Source organism: Aptenodytes forsteri, unplaced genomic scaffold, assembly GCF_000699145.1.
Source record: "Aptenodytes forsteri isolate BGI_AS27 unplaced genomic scaffold, ASM69914v1 Scaffold15, whole genome shotgun sequence".
Classification (NCBI taxonomy): Eukaryota; Metazoa; Chordata; class Aves; order Sphenisciformes; family Spheniscidae; genus Aptenodytes; species Aptenodytes forsteri.
In genome coordinates, this window is record NW_008795129.1 from 7,469,642 (window position 1) to 7,486,310 (window position 16,669).

At 37.8% G+C, this 16,669-nt stretch overlaps 1 protein-coding gene across 1 annotated transcript in view; it reads left to right on the forward strand.

The window, feature by feature from the left end:
* Positions 1-2,815: 2,815 nt before the first annotated feature.
* Positions 2,816-16,669, forward strand: part of KIF20B (kinesin family member 20B) — a 41,611-nt gene continuing 27,757 nt past the window's right edge. The window contains exons 1-13 of the mRNA XM_019471685.1: positions 2,816-2,971; positions 3,495-3,581; positions 3,678-3,794; positions 3,993-4,131; positions 6,343-6,527; positions 8,595-8,643; positions 9,306-9,500; positions 10,995-11,106; positions 11,562-11,633; positions 12,130-12,276; positions 14,090-14,252; positions 15,298-15,552; positions 16,317-16,456. Of these exons, the coding sequence (XP_019327230.1) occupies positions 2,816-2,971; positions 3,495-3,581; positions 3,678-3,794; positions 3,993-4,131; positions 6,343-6,527; positions 8,595-8,643; positions 9,306-9,500; positions 10,995-11,106; positions 11,562-11,633; positions 12,130-12,276; positions 14,090-14,252; positions 15,298-15,552; positions 16,317-16,456 (1,817 nt within the window). The remainder of the gene's footprint in view (positions 2,972-3,494; positions 3,582-3,677; positions 3,795-3,992; positions 4,132-6,342; positions 6,528-8,594; positions 8,644-9,305; positions 9,501-10,994; positions 11,107-11,561; positions 11,634-12,129; positions 12,277-14,089; positions 14,253-15,297; positions 15,553-16,316; positions 16,457-16,669) is intronic.

Genomic DNA, 16,669 nt, shown 5'->3' on the forward strand with positions numbered 1-16,669 from the left:
AAAGTCACGGGGGGGGTGTGTGAAAACTTTTCGGTATTGCTGTGGGGCGCGCAAGTCGCGGGTAACGCCCGGCCCGGGGCCGCGATGCTGATAAAGCCATGCGGCGGGGTCCCCTAGGAACGGGAAATTAGTGCAAAGCCTCGAAGTGAAAGATTGGTATTTGCAGAGGGAAAACGTTCCTCTTTAACTTTCTTAAGTGTAAGGGCTGATGTTTTATGTTTTAAACAAGCTGCCAGGCTTATTGCGTGGTTTGGAGCCTTTTCTACCCTTTCTTGTGCTGCCTGACAGCGCTACAGGCTGTGTGTGCGCTGTGACCACGCTTTGCTGTGCGTGCCACTCTGGATCCCCTTCTCTTAGGGTGTCCGCAGCTCTAAACTCTTGTCATGATAAGCAGAGGTACAATAATGCATCCCAGTATACAAGTACCTTTTAGTGGCTACAACCAGACAATCAATATACCTGTTTACACCAGAATATCTAAGGCAATAATAGTGCTGTAGGACAATGTGGAGACAGATGGACAGTCTGCATCTTGGGTTATGCATGCTGTCAGTGGGTGAACATTACTGGTCTGAGTGCTGGGCTCATAAGAAGACTTTCAGTTCCAGCTTTGCATACATAGCTTAATGTTTGTCTTTTCCCTCTTACGTGAAGAGGCACAGAATGAGAGTGTAATCTTGACAAATCACATTTTTTAAAATAAGCTTATACTTAAAGTAACTAAAATGTCGGTTATACCATCTACTCTGCTCTGGTGAGACCCCACCTGGAGTACTGTGTCCAGCTCTGGAGCCCTCAGCATAAGAAAGACATGGACCTGTTGGAGTGGGTCCAGAGGAGGGTCACAAAAATGATCAGGGGGATGGAACACCTCTGCTATGAAGAAAGGCTGAGAGAGTTGGGGTTCTTCAGCCTAGAGAAGAGAAGGCTTTGGGGAGACCTTACTTGCAGCCTATCAGTACTTAAAGGGGGCTTCTAAAAAAGATGGTGGCAGACTTTTTAGCAGGGCCTGTTGCGACAGGACAAGGGGGAATGGCTTTAAACTAAAGGGGGGTAGATTTAGACTAGATATAAGGAAGAAATTTTTTACGCTGAGGGTGGTGAAGCACTGGCACAGGTTGCCCAGAGAGGTGGTGGATGCCCCATCCCTGGAAACATTCAAGGTCAGGCTGGACGGGGCTCTGAGCAACCTGATCTGGTTGAAGATGTCCCTGCCCACGGCAGGGGGGTTGGACTAGATGACCTTTAAAGGTCCCTTCCAACCCAAACTATGATTCTATGAAATATGTTTCCTGTCAAGGTCTGATAAGGGTTTTGCAGTATGACTTTGTGTAGCTGATGAGTAAGACTTCTAGATGGTGACAGCACAGGTATGTTTCTTTCCAGTAGTGGCTTATTGACAGGTCAGTGTTTGTTCAAGCTGTGATATTTTAGGCCAAGTTTTTCCTGATTTTCATACAGTTGCCTGACAAAAATAAAAACTGTAGATTAGAAGAAACAAAGTAAACATTGCTGCTTAGTTCATGTATAGCTTTAACTCATTTGCAGCTTGGCGATGTTTGTCTAGCTTCATGAAGTTCCGTATCTGCCTTTTACAGGCTAGATAGGAAGGCTGAGCTGTTAAGTGTTTTGACACTGAAGTGCTGACATGTTCCAGGTTTTATGCCGAGGGGAACAAAAATGTTATGACTGCTTAATAGGCAATACTCTTCCTGAGCAGAGGGGCTTTGAGCGAGCCCTGGTCTGCCCATTGTTTTAATGAACACTGTGTGTTCTTCATTAGTATTTAGAGAGACAACGTATATCCATTGCTGTAGCATAGACACGGGAATGTAGTATTAGTAGAAGACCATTGAATCATTGTGTCCAAAGCTTTAAAACTGTAGGAGGCCATGTGATAGGTGTTTAATTGCTAAAACACTGGCTGCCATAGTCTATGAGTAATTGCCCAATGAGTTATTTTAAACTTAATCCCTAACAAAAGCTGCCAAGTCACATCTGTAATATCACAGGAAAAAGCAATAGGAGAGTAAAGGGCAGACAAAATATACTAATATTTTTAAATAAAATGCACTTTTTAAAGGTTATCTTGGAATTTACCTGTCTACTATCAACACTGAATCAACTTACTTTCATTTGCTATAGCAAATTTTCACTGCCCAGATTCTGAGATGCACAAAAATAATTAAATTATGGATTAAGAAATGAATTGCTGATCTGTAAAATGACTGAAAAAAATGACTAAAAACCAATACTTTAACTTGTACTCTGGCATGAGGTCTTTTAATTTTCCAGTGTCCCCTTAATAGCTAAAACTATTAGTCTTTGGAATGTTTCTGAACTCTGTCTTGTATTAAACTACATTATGTTATATTTATAATAATACCAACTATTTATCAGATCCTGCAGAGATAACCATGAAGTTTGGGTTACTATTGCAATGAGCTTTTATTCTAAATGGACACTATAATGGGATGATGGAGAAGTGGATGTGGAATGATATGATCGTTTCTTTTTAAATTATATCCTTCTTTTCAGACATGGGTTTTTAACAAGGTTGTGGCATATGTGTAAGGCTTTTCCCTGGCGAACAGTTGCTTTTCATTGAAAGAAGAATGGCTGTTCTTGTTTCATCGTGATGTGAACTCCTCTGCAGACCCTCTCCCCAGCTATCAGAAACTTGCTATGTAAATTATGAATAGGATGAAGAAAGCTTTCTCCTTAAAGAAATTGCAGCTATCTGTCTCAAATTGACTTGTCTTCTAAGGGACTTCAGAAGCTCTACATTCTGTGATCAATTATTTTATCTTGCAGGATGGAACCGACTTCAGATAATGAGAAATTTTTCAGACCATCCTATATTGCTAGTATTGAGCCGCCTGAAAGAACAGGACTAGTAAATGTGGAAGATATTAAAGCAGATCTCTCTGCTGAATTTTCTTTGGTTTCTTCAAGCTCAGACACAAGCCAGGTAAGAAAGCTTTAATGTTTGCATTGTTTGGATTCTTTTTTAGATAAGCTTAGTTCTTTCATCGATAAGAATAATCAGAATTTTACAGAGAAGATGAAAAGCATCTTTAGTATGTTTTTAATTTGGAGGAGATATGTAGGATTAGACCAAGTTGTGTGGCGCTGCACTGATACCTTATTGGGTGCATCAGTCCTCTGTGAATGAGGCTAGTTGCCGGTTCAGCGCACCTTAATCATAGAATGTTTTTGTGGGTTTCATTCTTGATCTCTAGTTGGCCTGAATGGGGGGTGTGTGTGTGTGTACACGTGCTGCAAGATTATTAACTCTAAGTTGTCACAGTGAACTTCTGCAGGGGCCTAAGCACTTGTAAAAACTGATGTAGTAAATTACTTTTGCTTCCTGTGTCATCAAATAAGTCTGTTCAAATAATGGTGAAAATAAAACTGCCTTAACATGCTAGCTATCAAACAAAGAATCTAGTCAAACTTCTAACTTCCTTAATTTATTTTTTTTTTAATTTAAGAGGAGCAGTTTGGCGTCTAAGGCACACATACAAGTTTGCCTGCGTATTAGGCCACTTACATCGTTAGAAAGAGAAAATGAATTGCAGGTATGACATTTATTTAGTTTAAAAATACTTTAAATGTATGGGGTTTTTTTCCTGTAAGCTTTTCATGCCTGCATTGCTTGTGCTTCCTTTTAATAGGACTGCATTTCACTTGAAGACTCAACAAGCATCATACTGAAGCCCCCCAAAAACTCTTTGAGTCGACTAAGTGAAAAAACTGCTGGACAGACGATACAGAAGTTCACTTTTTCAAGAGTAAATGAATTGTCTTTAAAAGTATTTAATTTATTCCTGGAAAAAGTTGTTTAACTTATATTATTTAATACCAAACAAACTAGATTTTTTTAACTGTCAATAGTCTTTAAGGTTATAAACATCTAGAATTTAAAAGATCCTTTAAAAGTCACTAATGATTGCTTAAATAAAATAAAGATGTTTCTTGGTAATGCTCAGGTGTTTGGACCTGAAACAACTCAGGAAGAATTCTTTGAAGGTACCATGAAGCAACCAGTGCAAGATTTCTTAGATGGATATAATCGTCTTATTTTTACATACGGCGTTACAAATGCTGGGAAAACCTACACATTTCAAGGTATAAGTAGAAATGTGTTTGCCTTGAATGAACTTTCTTTTTTTTTTTTTTAAAGTGAGGATTGCTTCTAGTAGAAATATTATAACTTTTTCTTTATTTAAACTGTAGGCCCTATACATTGGCTTCTCTTGAATGTTAATAAATAGCCTTTGAAAGTCTCCTTCCGTAACAAATATCACTAAACTGACAACGAGTCACTGCCAGAGTTTACATAAACATATAGTGATATTGCTTTGAAAGGCTGTAATAATTTCAACCAGATGTTTTTTTTCCCCTCCAAGTATCTAGAATGTCAGAGAGGAAGGGGAGTTAGGAAAATACATCTTCTATATATCAGGATGTGGAAAGTGTGTAAGTCACTCTACACCAGACTGGCATTTTGTTTTTATTATAAAGGTTGTATGCATCTTACATGCACTGTCTTCAAATGAGGAATAGTATTTAAGTCTGTTTCAATTATTACAGGCAGAGAATAAACGTTTTGAAACATGTTTGACTACTTCCAAGTATTTCTGTCTTGTCTCAAGTTTCTGAGCTTATTGATAATATCCTAGGAGACCTTGTCTCCTGATGCACTATTTCTGTACTGTTAAAGCTCAATATCCTTTCTGGTCAGATGATGTCATTCTTTAATTATTTTTCAAAGCATTTTAACAAATGAGGTGATTTGATTCACATGGAAACAATTTCTCCTGTAATGAAATGGCAGTTCTAGATGCTACACTACTTTATACGCAGAAGTAGCAGAAGGACAATGAATTCTGTGCCATATGAAACTGAGCTTTATTGAAGTGACATTGTCTTCTAAGTGATCTTCTGTTAGGTGGATTATAGCTGAAGTCTACCTGCCAGTACTTCAGTTACAATTAATCTGAGGCAATAATGGGATGCTCTTTCCTGTCCTAAAAAATAATAGGTAAATAACAAAAACCAAAATTCCTGATGTGTAGAGTCCCCCATGCTTGACTAGTTTGGGGTATGTTGTGTGCTGCGGTTTTTCAAGAATTTTTTGATTCACGTCTTTTCAGACTCTGGAGACTTTTTCATGGTATTATGTTTTTAGGATTTAACTATCAACTTGTGATAAGAATTGGCAGGGCAGAACGTTGTCCGCTGAGTGCCATGATTTCCTCTTCTGTTATTCCCAGTATTGTCAATATAGCCTTTCCACTTTGGCATTACATGGGAGCCTGTATTCTATAAATGGCAAAGGACGTAAGTGAAGGATGAAGCAGTTTTTTAGGACTGTTCATTGTTTGCCAGTGACTGTTACTTTGTTTGTGTTAAGTTGAATTACAAGTGGCATTGCAATAAACAAAAAATTATTAGAGAGGAGATGAGGAGAAACAAATGTAATGCAACAGTACTTTAACTTAATATGTTATTTGGTTACTAGCTTGGTGTTTGAGGGCCAACCAGATTTTACATAGGTTCTGACTTAGGCAACACAGCTAGTGCTGTAACTGATAAAAGCCCACCTGTCACAGGAGTAGGAGAAGTTATCAGAGGCTGGACGATGATGCTGTCAGAGTCTGAGACAGGACAGTAGTTTCTCTTCCACTCTTCTCTCCCTCCCCTTCTTCTCTCTGGTTTAGAAATCAAAGTTAAGTGAACCCTTTCTAAACTTGCATCTGGATTTAGAAAGATCAAGTGTGCACTGAGGCTTTTATTTGACTCCTTTTTGCCTTTCAGGTGCAAAAGTAGTATGCTTTGAGAAAAGGATCTGGGGCAGGGAAAGGAGTGAGTCTTCACAAGGCTCCTAGAACTTTTTTGTAGGGTCTGTGGAATTAGTGCAGGACTGCAGCTGAGATATCAGTCATCAGTTGTGTTTCAAGATTACTTCTGAGAGAGAGTGAAGGCAGCCTATGAAATGCAATTGAAAAACTGCAAATCTCTAAGTGTCTGTTGTTTGTTTAGGTTTTTTCCCCTTAAGGCTAAGCTTATGCAGAATACCCCAGCAGTTTTTTGTATTATGTCCCTTACTGTCTAAGGGGTGGAGCATGAGCTGTTGCTGAAAGCCAAATACCTTTCAAAACACTCTGACATTTCGGTTACCTTGAGAATACAAAAAACACTGCTTCATGCTGTAAGTGGCCTCCAAATTCCTCATGTATGCCTTGAGATTAGAATTGTTTATCTTTCTGTCTTCGTTTATCTTTATACCTTGTTCACAGTAATAATTAGGAACTTTCTTTTGTATGTTGCTTACAGGGACAGAAGATGACATTGGTATTCTGCCAAGGACTATGGATATGTTGTTTAAAAGTATTCAAGGAAAGCTATACACAGCAATGGATCTCAAACCCCATCGGTGTAGAGATTATATCAAGCTGACTAAAGACCAAGTGAGAGAAGAAACTGCTATTAAAAATTCGATACTTCGCCTAACAAAAGAGGTAGAGGAGCACTTCTTTCTATACTAATGAGTACACACATCTTTAGATAGCTCAATGTTACCCTCTTCCTTTCTCAATGGGAAGAGACTATCTGTATTTAAGCATGGATGTGTCTGCTTGCTGTCAGCCAGCTACTCAGATTAGCAGTGAAGAGAACAATAGAGCTGATGAACCCTGTTCTTCTGTGGATTTCTGTCTTGTGGCTAAAACTTGATAGGATGTAAACTCTAAGCTTTTTTTTCTATATCTTGGGCACCCTGATAATTTATCCTCTGGGGTTACTGGTGTTTAGTAAGGACTGAATGAAAATAGTCTCTCCATCTGTGAGGACGCTAGTAGGTCTGCTCCTTTAAACAATTTACTGTCTTGCAGGATACGTGAAAGAAATTAATTACTTTTGAGGTTGTTCCCCTCTTCCAGTTTGACAAATATCCTCAAAGGAAGCAAACTTTTTTTTTGAAACAGAAGAGCTATAAAGCCAGTGGACTTCCAAATATTTGAATTAAAATGGGTTTCTACTGGACTTTAGTCTTAAACAGATCACTATTGAGCAGTCCAGAAATACACTTCAGTTTTATGAGTTGCCAGGAATTCTAAAGCTGTTTAGTCCAATTACTGTTATGGGGTTTTGTATTTTGTATAAGCATACCTTTTTCTTGGTGTTTTTAATTCTGAAATGAATGGAATAATATAAAAAAACTGATCATATGCTAGGAATTAGAACTAGAAAGGGATTATTATGCTCTTTTAATTTTTAATGAAAAGAATTAAGCATCTCCCTACTGGTATGCTAGGTTATAATGGGGTGTTCCTGGCAGTTGTGGGATGGAGTATGTCTGTTACCTTGATTTTTATCCATGAGTTAGTTAACTGGACTTCTCCAGTGTGGAAGGCAGGTGGCAGCAAAATTCTTAAAGACTTCACTTCAAAAGCACAGGCATATGTTAAATCTTGCTCTAGCAGTCTTTAAGTGCTTCAGAAAAACCTGCCATGTATGTGTGTTTGAATACACATATATGTCCCCTCTAGTTGCTAAAACTGTGGTTATAAGAACAATACTTCAGCTTATAAATTTGGTGGCAAAGCTTGCATCTACCTCAACAGAGACAGGTTTGGGTGGGTGTTTTATATGTGTAAAGCTTAAACCTAAAAGTTTTGATTACATAAATATTTAACTATTTCAGGAATCACTTTATGGAATCCCAGCTTTGTATGAAATATACTCTTGACAAAACATTAAAAAAACCCAACCCGAAACACAGCTGTTTTTTAAACCATGTTTCTTCTCTTAAGCATATTGGTAGATGAGTTGCACTTCTTTGCAGTTCTGTACCTAAAAAAAAAAAACAACCCAACAAAAAAAAACAACCAAAAAAACCTAAGACTGGGAACGGAGCGTATGTGTATGAACCTCATAAGATCTAGCTGTAGGCATTTGTTTTACATTTTTTTTCCAAAAGAGCTCAGCAGAAGAAAATCTTCCTTTTCTTTCTAAAACCTAGACTTTATCTCAACTGTGAAAGGCTTGTACAGCCTGTATCATGAAGCAATAAGTTGCTCGCTTAATTTCTTAAGTGACTGAGTGTTCTACATTTACCTCTGTTTCTGAGGGCTGACCTGGTAAGCCATAAGATATGGAATCCTGAATTAGCAAAATACCAATAATAAAAAATTTCAGGACTCTCTAGATTCACCAGGTTAAGAGTAATGTATAAACTGCAACTGGACTCCTGCAAATACTCTTGTTAAATCATCCTGTTTCTGTATGGGCTCCCACCTCTCTTTTCCTGTGGCTAGTCTTCTTCTGGTTCAGCAAGCTGAAATGCTATATACTGTGTTAGGGCCTGTTGTAAGGGAAGCGTCAGGAATGAGTATTAAGGTAAGAACAACCCTTTCGATAGGAGTGTACAGGTGCATTGAACTAGGCATGATGTGCAGCCAGGACCTTTGTATTGGCTTATGGCAACTATGCCGTATTCCTATCCAGTAGGACAATAGAGCTGTTACAGAAGTAACTGGTGATGTACTGTCAACAATGTATCTTAAAGTCTCTGTTCTCTTTTGTAGGTAGACCATCAAAATAGCACTAACAACAAAGCACCAGTTGATTCTAAGGGTATGTTTTATATCAAAGAATTGCAATTAAAGTTAGCAAAGAAGCTTTCTTAAGGTCAATAACTGACTTCTGGCCTGTGTTAAAAATGCTGAGTAGCATTTCATTATTATATGCCTGTGAATTGGATAGTGAGAAGGTTATATGGGCAGAAAACACAAGGATAAAGTGGTTACAAGAATACCTGAACAGGTGTTAAATGAGATTAAAGGAAAAGTAGTACTACTTATGCTATGGACCCTAGCGGTATCCTGACAGGCTTTTAGAGTACCTGTATGTAATTAGATAAACTTAATTCTAGCATTTAAAAACTACCTAAATACTGGGTTTGCTTTAAAAAGTCAGAATGAAGCATACTTGTCAGTTTTAATTCTCTGTCTTCTAAAGATATTGAAGAGACTTGAATAATTCTTACCAAACTATATGTGTTTGATAGAGTTTGCAAGTAGAAAAGGAAGTGGTAGAGTAGGTGTCTTGCAAATATGTAGCATAAGCATGTGACTTCCAGATACTTAAGAAAAGGGGGGAAAACTTCAATGGTTTTTTGTTTGCGGTAAATGTTTTTTAGAATGCTGCTGTAATATCAATTTTCACTTATTAATTTTTTTTAAATTAAATTCACTTTACTAGACCTATATTGACTTGTAATATTTTGTACTTGACAGATTTAGAAGAACTCTTAAAAGACTCGGAACAATCTAGCAGAAGTGTGAAAGATTACGTTAAGTTTTCTGTTTGGGTTTCATTTTTTGAGATTTACAATGAATGTTTTTACGATCTACTGATTCCTATATCAAATGACAAGAAAAGAAAAACACTACGCCTTGCTCAAGATATCAAAGGATGTTCTTACGTAAAAGGTGATTAGAATACATTGCAAATTGCCAAATGTGTAATTTGAAAAGTCAGTCTTCCTGTAATAATGTTTTTCTAGATTAGAAAACTCCTAACTGCATTCACTGTGGCACTAGAGCTGTCTACCTTGAGTATGAAAAGCAACAATCTACATACATGGAAGTATCTGTACCTTTAATAGTGTCTTCTCTTTATTCTTGACTGTAACTCTTAAAAGCCTGTGTGCACTCCACTGCCTTGATATTTCTTTGAAATGGAAGAAATATTGAAAGCAATTGACAAATTTGTTAGTGGGTTTTTTCCATTTTCTTAAAAAAATACTCAAAGTTCTTAACTATACTTGTAATTGGCTCAACAGTTCTCTTTTTTTAGTATCTTCTGTAAAGGAACAGACTTCAAAGAAACAGACTTCAGAAAACGTGAGAAAGTTCAGTCTGACTACAAATTACATTTTACAGTACTCTAGTTTAATCAAACCTTTAATGTAATTTGTTTTGGGTTGGGGGGGCGGGGAGTTAACAGAACTCAAAATAACAGTTCAATGTTTGTTTCTGGCCGTGGAAAAACTAGGGTTTGAAACCTGTTTGATTTGTTACAGGCTCTTTGTACAATCAAGACACCAATTCTAGATTAAAGGCTTTTGTAGGTGTTTGGCCTGCTGCTTTTATCTTTCAGATGCCAAACTATAGATTCAAAAAGCTGAATTGGACAATAAACCCAACTCCTTCATTTCTTCAAAGACTAGAAAATGTGTGAAGTAGGAAATAGTCTGCTTTAAGCTCTGCTTCAGCATAATCTTTTTTTATAGATCTTGGAAGTGTAAGGCTGTTACTGATGTTGTTGAGGAAAACCAGTTAATGATCATCTTGTTCTTGGTAACAGCTGGTATTTTTGCTAGTACAATTTTGGTGATCTCTCGTTTAACAGAGTCCATAATGTTCATATTATAAGTTCTATTAGTATGGTTGTAAGTATTTATTCTAGCACGTACCAAGATGACATACAGTCATCATATTGCCAACAAAATTCTTCGCTGATCTTTTTCAGTTAAAGTTGATGGCCCTGAAAGATCCAGATTACTCCCTGAAAGTTCCATTACTCCCCCCCCCCGCCCCACCTCAAAATTGTAGGCTAAAACAGAGATGTCCAATTAGAATTCTGCCTTGATGAGTATGAACATAGACCTTTCATACTTGTATTAGACCCTACCTTTTGGCTTTTCAGGGCTTGGGCTAAGGTTGCTCACTTAACTTAGATGGAACATATTTTAGTGTGCTAATAGGATGAAGTGATGTGATATACTTGTCCTTCCTTTCCTGTAGAAGGAGGAATCTTGATCTTATTTGTCATCATATAATTTCTGTCAGAAGCAGGCTTAGTAAAATTTTTGTATGTCTCAAGTAAATGTATTATTCTTGGTGTGCATACATTATCCCCCAATCCCTTCTTTCTTTTTGATAATGATATTTACAAGATTATCGTGTTTGTTCTTCCTAAAGATCTGCAGTGGGTTCAGATTTCTGATTCTAAAGAAGCTTTTAGACTTCTAAAACTGGGGTTGAAACACCAGAGTATTGCAAGCACGAAACTTAATACTTGCTCCAGCAGAAGGTGAGAAACATTTTGAATAACATTGGGCAGAGGGTGGTGGGTGGAAGGAAGGAGAAACTAAAATATGGCTTGTGGGTTTTAGGAGGGGAAGAGGCTTTAACAAGGTCTAGATATCTAGGTTTCAGTTTTGGTGTCCTTTAGCAGTATGTGACCCAATGCTATAAGCCAAAAGGATTCAATCCTCCGGTAAGATGAATATGTACAAAAGCTAATGGCGTTTTATCACTCTCCTTCAAGCAAAGGTACTTAGCTTTAGTCCATCTAAATGTCTGAGGAAAAAGCAAAATAAGTGCTACATAAATATCTCTTTAAAAGTTTGTATCTGATAGAGTATACGCTTAGAAATGTTGACAGACCCAACACCACTTTGAACAGATGTTGTGGAGGCTAAAAATACTTTGAAGGTATTGGTCTACTTTATCACTTCTCTGCTGACTTAAACTTCTCCTTTTTAGTCACAGCATATTCACAGTTAAGGTATTAAAAATTGAAGATTCAGGAGCACCACGAGTGACCCGAGTCAATGAGTAAGTTCAGAGCAGAGTCCCCCTCTTGTTTTGTGATGAAGTTGTCAGTTATCTTCCACGTTGGTGTCCTGGTACTGGGCTATACACCCAGTGCTCCCTGGTAGAGCCTCATGCATGTATGGTGGCTTCCCCACTTCCTACACTCATAAAGTACTTGGCCCTCTACCTCAAGCCATCAGGTTGCGATGCTGTTCTATATCTTGTCCCCTCTGTGCAGCACAAGGTTCTGCTAGCCTGCTATATTCCTGAACTCGTGTAAGTCCTCAGAAGGAAGAGGACCGGGGCAAGGGGAGGCAGAATAGGAAGTGTTTTGGGAAAGGGTTTGGCAGGAAGTGGTGTGAAATTTGATTGGGGAAGCAACATTGAAAAGGGTGGAAGTGTTCACGCAGATGAAGATCAAGAAATTCTTCCTCTAAGAAAAGTGATTGTTTCTAAAAGTGGATAGTTCATGCATGTTCTAAGGTAAATAAAACTAACTTTCCTTATCTGCTTTCAGATTGTCAATGTGTGATCTTGCTGGTTCAGAAAGATGTACCAAGACCCGCAATGAAGGTGATAGATTGAAAGAGAGTGGCAATATAAACACCTCTCTCCTGATTCTAGGCAAGTGTATTAACGCACTCAAGAACTGTCAACAGTCAAAGTAAGTCCTTTTATGAATTGCAAACTGGTTGTGGTTTTCAGGTATTGCCTACAATGTTTAAAAGCTATTGTTTAAAATATACAATGCTAACACTAAGTTTTTGGTAGAAAACTTGTAAAGTCTAAACTTCGGTAGATCAACAAGGCTTCACGGTGATCTTTAAACTTGCCTTGTTTTGCTCTTTAAATCATTCAATTTCTAACATTCTTTAAACACGCTATCATAGACTTTAGCAATTTAACTTTCTTCTTCTGAGCTTGGCTTATCAAACAAACTTTGGAATGAGTTTAAAAACCCCCTTTCACTAGTGTCACAGTAAGAGTCAAATTTTCAGCCTTTTACTCCTTTGTGAACTAACTCTATTTTCTATGTACTTCTAGTGTAACATTTTTCATCAGCAGGATATTGCTGTGCTATCATAACTGTGCACTCTTTGACAAAATTTGTCTGTTTTTTCTAAATCTTGACATACCTTAAACACTCTCCTCCTGATTTAGCTAACCACATTCAGACAAAAGAAAGCCTTCCCACTATTTATGCCCTAGCTTGGGGATCTAAATAAGAGTGAAATAATACAAAAAGTTACCTGTTTAAAAAACAGTACAATATATACTCACAGCTGGATGTAACCGTCCAGGAACTGCTTTCTCCACAGGTTCTCATTTGAAGATATATTTCTGTCCCAGAAGTTAAATGAACTCTCAGTCTGCTGATTGATATACCCGTATGTGCTTTGCCAAATTCACTCACCCCATAACACTGTTCCTGATAGCCTATTCAAAGTCTATCACACCTTAAGATGAAAAAGCCTTGCTAGTGTGTGTTCCTAATTAACCCTATGTTTTGTGAATTATGGTCTTTTTTATCTTCCTGTTCCTTCCAGATAGGAAGGATGCATTAAAACTAGCAGCTGCCTAGTTCTGAATGTCTTTTTCTGGTCTTAATAACTTGGAATTTTAACAATATAGAGGAAATGTTCTGAAGCATGATCTCTTAAAGTGTTAATAGATGCCCCTTGCAAGTTGAATAGGAAGCAGTAACTTTCTTAAAATGATTCTTGTTTATCAGTCCTGCAGCAAAGCTACTTATGAGCTGTATCTGTATTCTGGCAGGAGTGTCAGTATCTTGCTGAGTTCTGTAGCACTGCTCGTATAACTGAAGAGCTGTCATGTGTCCAAAATGCAGGCAACCTATTCAATGGCAAGTGTGTGTTTAGTTGTGTTAGGAATTCTCATAAAATTTCCTATAAGCATCAAAGACTACATCGCCAGCTGTTAAATTCAAGGGCATACCTTCTGATTTAGGAAATGCCAAAATGCTGGGGGATTAGGGAAAAAATTCTGAAAAGTATCTCCACGTGTTTGGTGTATACTCACTTTCTTGCCTAGGCACTTGCTATCGTCTAATCTCAGAGGCAGGATACTGAGTGAGAGAGATCTCTGATAACGTTGGATACTGCATGCGTAGAGCTAGATATGTCCTTTTCATGAATGTGGAGGGGGAAAGAGAGAGGTAGGATATAGTTTGATGTAGTATGAGGCCATGTGACCTACCCTAGGCTAAATGCTGAACATGCTTTTTGTTTAAGTGCTCCCACTGATTGTATTGCTATAGCCTATCTGAGATAATGGCTAAAGCAGCAGTCACAACAGCCATGCAACCTCTTCACAAACAGCTCTATCTAATCCAAAACAATTTTAATTGATTTAAAGACTACTGCTTTTATAAATATTTTTAAGTCTTCATGCTGGATAGCTCTTACACTGACCGGAAATTATTAAACTTCTGGTCATCTGTTCTTTTGTCTTTAAAGGTTGCAGCAGCACATACCCTTTCGGGAAAGTAAGTTAACTCATTTCCTTCAAGGATTCTTCAGTGGAAAGGGGAAGGTATACATGATAGTAAACATAAGCCAATGTGCTTCAGCATATGATGAAACACTCAATGTGCTAAAGTTCTCGGCCATTGCACAAAAAGTAAGTGTGTTTAGTTTATCTTGTTGATCAGTACTTATGACTTGCATTTAAAGAGCAGGTTCTCTCAATTTTAAGAATATGAATTTAGTTACTGGATTTTTCTTTCATGTTGCAATCATATTTTCTAATTACTCCTAGTCAGGCTTTATTTTCTTGTAAAGCTTTTAAAAAGGCTTTGTTGGGACATTTTTTTTCTTTGGGGTGTGGGAGCATCTCCTACTGAAAATCCATAATTCCTATAAAAAGTCCAGCCTAACAAGACAGTTGCTATATCTGGAAGAAACTCTGAGATCTAGGTAAATTTTTCTTCTGTACTCGTAACATGCTCTCACCTAGGAGCAATTCTAGCTGCCCCACATACTACTGCTGTCTTAATTTTGGAATATTGCCCATCTGAAATATTGATAAAATAGGTTGAGCACCAAAGAGGGTTTGAAAGGTCGCTTTTATGTCCATAGAGGCTTCAGTGGGAAGGTGGAGGTTAAGCAGAATGAGTAGAAGTAAGTGCAGTGATATAACCCTGGCAAAGTTGGAAGACAAAAGTATTGGGGATCAGTGCTGCAGCCTTAACGGAAGCCATGGAAAACTTCTGTTGACAGTTAGATATGTTCAAAGGACAATAGATCCAGGCCTTTGGAATGTGGGCTCATCTGAGCAGGTTAAGTACAACACTAGAAGGAGCGGACTGTAAGGGTGATACAGCTATTCATGACATAGAATTTGTAGGATGACATTTGTGTAATGCAACTAGAAACTCAAAGTATAGGAAATACAAAAATCTGTTGGTGCATGAGGTAGCAACGCTCTTGTAGGTTGTCGAGCTAGTGAAACTTGGTGTTCCTGGGATCAAAAGAAGGGTTAGACTATAAAGTGACTCCTTTGTACTCTACCTGGAAACTGGTCTAAGTAGTGACTCTGAACAGAGGATAGGCTGGGGGAGCACTGTGCTCAGGAGACCTGTAAGAAAGTGCAACAGGTATCTCTTAGAAGTGCCAGTAGAGGTTTTAAAAAATACTGATGACTTTGTTCTTTATTTTCTGGATAGGTTTTAGTTATGGACACGTCTGTTCTTCCCCAAGATCAGTCATTTGGCCAGAAATCAGCAACAGAATCATCACTACTTAGTAGCACTAAAATGCCAATCCCGAGGAAAAGAGCTACTATCCTATGGGACAGGAGCTTAGAAGATGTGATTGAAGATGATGATGACGAGATGGAGGAACAGCATAATATGTCAAAAGAAGAAGCAGTGCAGAAACACGAAGAAAATAAGGTTCTTATTGGAAAAGAAGAATATATGGTATGTGCCAGGGCTACTTTAAGAATTAGTGTAGCATGGATTCTTGAAGCAAGGTGGTATTCTCACGATTTCCCCCATCTCTCACCTATTTTTTTGCTGATCACCCTTTTTCTACCTAAATCCAGTGTTAAGAACTAAAAGTGGGATTACTCATGACTTAGTGCGTATTGTGGGAAAACGCTATGAAATGTGTCTAAATGCAGACTGAGCAGTAAGAATTGCAGATTTGGCTTTCTCTCCTTTTGGTGACCTATGGTCAGTGCACAGCAAGTATTACCTGTTTTTTAGCAATACAGAAGACTGTTCCTTTGTATTCTATGCACAAGAAAACTCTGAAAACCGTTATTTAAGGAACAGCAATTTTAGTCACTTCTAGGGAAGACAAGGAGGAGGGACCAGAGGACTAGAGACTGTTTTGTGGAGGTTTCATTAATATTGCCCCAAAAATGAGCATCTGGAAAACAAGAGCCAAATCCTGTGGAGCTTAAGCCTGGATTTTTTTTTAAGACAACTTCAAGAATTCTTGTAATAAACTTAATGTTCTTTGCAAATGCCTACTCTGTGCAAACTTAAATTGCTGTGCTAGAATCAAACAGGTATTTCAATCTACTCGTGAATCCTCCTGTTTTTATGAATAAGCTAATAACTAGAACTTTTGCCAGCTGGAAGAGTAAAGGGTTGTTGTAGTGTTTGAGGAATGGGAAAAATCTCACTTCTGGGAAACTATTTCTTTATGAAAACCTTAATACTAATGGTAATTCTAGACACTGCTGAGTCTCATAAAAGAGTTGAAGAACAAACTTATTACTGAAAAGAAGAATAAGTTACTGCTGGAACTAAAAATCCGTGAAGAAGTGACACAAGAATTTACCCAATATTTTGCTGAGCGGGAAATGGATTTCAAGTAAGTTAGCTTTAAGTGGTTTTAAAGTTACTGGTTAAAAAAACGAAAGTAAATTTGCTTATTTCTTAAATCTGTCTCTTGGCTGTAAGAGACCACACTCTTCTGCTAGACTTACTGCCTCTGTTAATATATCAGTTTCTACTTGGACTACGAGTTCAGGAAAAATACAGTGTAGGAAAGGCTTTGATTTTTTTTTTTTTGGGGGGGGGGGGG